Source organism: Nicotiana tabacum, chromosome 2, assembly GCF_000715075.1.
Source record: "Nicotiana tabacum cultivar K326 chromosome 2, ASM71507v2, whole genome shotgun sequence".
In the NCBI taxonomy this organism is placed as follows: Eukaryota; Viridiplantae; Streptophyta; class Magnoliopsida; order Solanales; family Solanaceae; genus Nicotiana; species Nicotiana tabacum.
This window is the reverse complement of record NC_134081.1, coordinates 112,685,129-112,690,495: the sequence shown is the minus strand read 5'-3', so window position 1 is coordinate 112,690,495 and position 5,367 is coordinate 112,685,129. Positions and strand designations below refer to the sequence as shown.

At 39.5% G+C, this 5,367-nt stretch overlaps 1 protein-coding gene across 1 annotated transcript; it reads left to right on the top strand.

The window, feature by feature from the left end:
• Positions 1-210: 210 nt before the first annotated feature.
• Positions 211-693, top strand: LOC107820473 (uncharacterized). Its single transcript, XM_016646790.1, has one exon. The coding sequence runs from the start codon at positions 211-213 to the stop codon at positions 691-693; it is 483 nt and encodes a 160-aa protein (XP_016502276.1).
• Positions 694-5,367: the final 4,674 nt, after the last annotated feature.

The following is a 5,367-nucleotide window of genomic DNA, read 5'->3' as shown; positions in this document are numbered from 1 at the left end:
CTCTACCCGTCTGATGGCCCAGGATCCCTGTTCATAGGTTTTTTGTTGACCGGCATGGATAATTACATAATTTGGAGTCGAGCTATAAAATTGTCACTGCTTGGGAAAAATAAACTCGGTTTTGTGGACGGCACTATCTCAAAAGAGGATTTTGAGCCAGAACTATGGAAGTTATGAGATCGGTGCAATGCAATCGTAATTTCATGGATAATGTGTAATGTTAGCAAGGAATTGGTGACTGGAGTCCTGCTTTCTTCAAATGCTCATGACATTTGGTCAGCCTTGGAGGAGCGTTTTGACAAGGTAAATGGATCTCGTGAATATCAATTGCATAGGAAAATATTTACTCTTACTCTGGGCACATCCTCTATATCAGTATATTTTATTCGATTGAAAGATCTATGGGACGAGTATGACTCTCTTATGCCTCCTCCTTGCGGTTGTCCTAAATCTAAAGAATTTCTTAAGCATTTACAACATCAGAGGCTCTATTATTTTCTTATGGGCCTCAATGAGGGCTACAACAAAGGTCGTAGTCAGATTCTATTAAAGACACGTTTGCCTACTGTAAGCCAGGCGTATGCTATGATTGGTCAAGATGAAAGTCCGAAGATAGTCGCGGGAAATCAGTATGCTAACACTGGCATTGGGCCAACTGCTTTTTTTTACATCACAAGGAGGAGCTACTTCTAAATCTAAGAAGAATTATAATGTTGAATGTGAGTTTTGTCATCTAAGAGGTCATTCTTAGGATAAATACTATAAACTAATGAAGTGTGATTACTGTGGCACGAAAGAGCATTTGAAAGAGAACTGTTATAAGCTCATTGGTTACCCTGTTGATTTTAAATCTAAGAAGAAGGCAAATGTGGTGCATGAGAATACTGCTCCTCCAGCATTCACTCAGGAGCAATACTCTATGCTTCTGAATATGCTATGCAAGGTTTCAACTTCAAATGCTAGTGCTCATTTGGCAGGTAATCCTATTTTTCCACAGGTTAATAGTATTCAATGGATAGTTGATACCGGGGCCACTAATCACATGATTAGTAATGACAAATTGTTACTTAATGGTGTTAAAGAAAATATACAATTGCCAACAGGTGATTCTGATCAAATAACACATGTTGGTGATTGTCAGTTGACTGGAGGTGATGTGATCAAAGATGTGTTGTGTGTGCCATCTTTTAAATTTAATCTCTTATCTGTCTCCAAAGTAACAAGAGAATTGAACTGCTGTGGTTTGTTCTTTCCTGGATTCTATATTTTTCAGGACCTTTGCACTGAGAAAGTGAAGGTGACTGGTAGAGAGCTAGATGGACTCTATCTATTGGATTGTCCGACTAAAAGCAACATTTTGGAAAACAGGAGGTGTATGGCTATTAAGGAAGGAAGTCCAGAAGTTTGGCATAGAAAATTAGGCCATGTTCCAATGGCAGTACTTAGGAAGATTTCTGTTTTTACAAATATGGCTGATTTTCTTTTACATCATTGTGATGTATGCCTATTGGCTAGGCAAACCAGAGTTTCATTTCCAATCAGTGATAGTAGAGTAGATGAATCTTTTCATTTGGTACACATAGATGTGTGGGGACATTATAAAGCTACTACTTATAATGGATTGAGATACTGGCTGATGACCATTCAAGATGGACATGGACCTTCTTATTAATAGTCAAATCTGATGTTTCTGAATTGCTCAAGACTTTTATTTCTATGATTCTTAATCAATTTGGTAAAAAGATTAAATATTTCAGATTTGACAATGGGTCTGAATTTTTTAATAGTAGTTATGGTGACTTGTTCAAACTGCATGAAATCTTACACCAGAGTTCCTGTCCTTACACACCCCAACAGAATGGGGTTGTGGAAAGGAAACATAGGCACCTATTAGAGACTGCTTAGAGCCATTAAGTTCCAGGGTGGTATTCCAGTCAAGTTTTGGGGGTGTTGTGTAGAAGCTGCTACATACATTGTGAATAGAATGCCTTCAACAGTTCTAGGACACAAATCTCCTTTTGAGATGTTGTATGGTAGATCCCCTTCCTTGGCACACATGCGGGTGATTGGTTGTTTATGCTTTGCCACTGTCCTACCAAGATAAGATAAATTTGGCCCAAGGGCCATTAAGTCTATCCTTCTAGGATATGGAGTTTATCAGAAAGGCTACAAGCTTTATGATATGGAAAATAATGTTTGTTTCATTAGCAGAGATATGGTGTTTCATGACGAAAATTTTCCTTTTTTGCTGGCTAATAAGAATTCAACCTCAATCATTCCTGGTGTGAATATTTTGCCATCTGATCATGAAGCAGATGAGTTTCTTATTGCAGTAGATAGTCACTCCAATGCTCCTATGTTTTCATCTGCTCATGTCCAACATACTGATGGATCATCACCGGCACACATGGTTGATCATAGGGATCCCCAGGAGGTTGAGTCTGTTCAGGAGGTTGAGTTTGTTCCTGCTGATAATCCCGTTGCTCCACAGCTGTATACTGATCAGTCTTCTCCCATTGTTAGTATTCTACATCGACCTACTAGAACTCTTAAGCCTCCAATTTGGATTAAAGATTATGTCAGGACTGACAGGAAACCTGGAGCACACTCTTGTTCCTATCCTCTTTCAGATGTCTTATCTTACGGTCATTTGTCTGCTAAGTATTAATGTTTTCTGATAAAGTTTTCTTCTGAGGTTGAGCCTAGGAATTATTCTGATGCAGTCAAGGATCCAAGGTGGGTGGAGGCTATGCAAGCTGAAATCCAAGCTTTGGAAGACAATAAGACTTGGTTGGTTGTCCCTTTGCCACATGGCAAGCGAGCCATTGGTTGCAAATGAGTTTTCAAAATCAAATATAAGGCCACTGGTGAGGTGGAGATGTTCAAAGCTAGGTTGGTTGCCAAAGGGGTATAGTCAATAAGAAGGAATTGATTATTAGAAAATTTTCTCCTCTGTGGTCAAAATGATCAATGTTAGAGATGTTATTTCTTTGGCTGCCATGAGGAATTGGGAGATCCATTAAATGGATGTCTATAATGCCTTTTTGCAGGGAGATTTGACTGAAGAAGTGTACATGTGTCTTCCACAAGGATTCAGGAGTGGTGCCAGTTCTCAACATGTGTGCAAACTGCTTAAGTCCTTATATGGTCTTAAGCAGGCTTCTAGGCAATGGAACCTTAAACTTACCTCAGCCTTGATCTCTTCTGGTTTTACGTAAAGTCCTCTTGACTATTCCTTGTTCACCAAGAGGTTACGTGGCAAGCTGGTGGTAGTCTTAACCTATGTTGATGATCTTTTGATCACGGGAGATGATATTTTCTTGATTCAAAAGACTAAGGATTATTTGCAGAAGGCTTTTAAGATCAAGGATCTTGGTGAATTGAAGTACTTCCTTGGCATAGAGTTTGCGCGCAGTAAAGAAGGAATTTTGATGCATCAAAGAAAGTATGCACTTAAGCTTGTCTCTGACATGGGGTTGCTTGGTGCGAAGACAGTTGGTGCTCCTATGGAACTTAACCAAAATCTCACCACCACAGAGTTTGATATGCATGTTGGTTCCTCTGCTGATTCTGCTTTTGCTGATCCTACTGCCTATCAGAGGTTGGTTGGTCAACTCTTATATCTGACAATCACTCGACCAAACATTACTTTTACTGTGCAATGTCTGAGTCAGTTCATGCACTCTCCCAAATGTTCACACATAACGGCTGCTCTCAGGCTTGTGAGGTACATTAATGGTTTCCCTAGTCTTGGCATTCTCATGCATTCTGAGATATCTTCTCAGCTTACTACTTAGTATGATGCTGATTGGGCCTCGTGTCCCAACACTAGGCATTCAGTTACTGGTTACCTTGTGATGTTTGGTAATTCCCTCATCTCTTGAAAGTCGAAGAAATAGGCCATTGTTTCACGGAGCTCCGATGAGGCTGAGTATCGAAGTCTAGCTTTGACTATGGCAGAGGTAGTCTGGGTTGTAGGTTTGTTCAAGGAGTTGGGTGTGGAGATTCAGCTGCATGTTTCTATGCATTGTGACAGCAAATCTGCTATTCAGATAGCTGCGAATCCTGGTTCCATGAACGTACCAAACACATCGACATCGATTGCCATTTTATTCGGGAGAAAGTGCAACTTGGGTTGGTTCATCTTCTTCACCTTGCCTCTTCTGAACAATTAGCCGACCTTCTTACCAAAGGGCTCACTGTGGTTCAGCATAGTTGTCTGATTTCCAAGCTAGGGATGAAGAACATCTTCATCTCTCTTAGGTTGTGGGGGTTACAAAGGAGTCAGTTAATTGTACTATAGTTCCCTGATCATTAGTTAGCTACAGGGGTAATTATGTTATTTTTCTTATTTATAGCTATCATCTGTTAGGAGTCAATAGATATTAGTATAAGTATACGCATACATTCATTTTATTAGTTGTAACCGACATTGCTAAGCAGAGAAGTAATCAGATTGTTCTCTTTATTCTCTACCTTTTTTCTGCTCTCAATTTCGTCTTCCTCAATTCATTCAGTTGCGGATTACACTTCATAATCAGTGTAAATCAGTGAAAGTTAGCACTCAGAACGTGTTGGTTTTAGCTGAAACAACCGAGCCACCATCCGATTTTATATTGCCATTGCTGAGGTACCAAAAGGAGTGGTCGGCTTGGTCATTAAAGCAAGAAGAATCTGCAGCAAGAGGAGGTATTCTTGCTGATGAAATGGGAATGGGGAAGACTGATCAAGCCATAGCACTTGTGCTAGCTAAACGCGAATTACAGAGAACAAATAGTAGTAATTCCAGTATATTGTCATCTTCACCAAGTACTTCCCAGACAGTCAAAGGAACTCTTGTTGTATGTCCTTTGGTTGGAGTAATGCAATGGTTTAGTGAGATTGATAGTTGCACGACTAATGGTAGCAACAAAATTCTTGTTTATTATGGCACTGACAGGGAGAAACATATGCACAAATTGGCGGAATATGATTTTGTTATTACTACCTACTCCACCATTGAGGTTGATTATAAGAAGTATATGACGCCGTCAAAACAGCAGAGTAAGAACTTAAAACCTCTGGGAGAAATATTGGACCAGAAAACAGATTCTACAGAAAAAATGAGCAACAGTGGTTCTATTGATAATTCAGTTGTGTCCAGGAGGAAGTTAGCTTTGCATTCACTGAAGTGGGACCGCATCATTTTGGATAAGGCAAGTCATACATTTACATACCAGCAGTAGGTAGTCTAGAATTCCTCTTTTCATACCAGTAGTATTAGTACGTAGTCTCATGTTATCTTATTTGTAGATTTCGAGTGCTGTGTGTTGTTTTTTTCCTCTTCAAGTCACTTTATTATTTTGTTGTTATTACTGTTTCCTTTCA

Excerpts from the sequence above, each read along its gene's own strand:
- LOC107820473 (XM_016646790.1), top strand. The coding sequence starts at position 211 with ATGTGTAATGTTAGCAAGGAATTGGTGACTGGAGTCCTGCTTTCTTCA.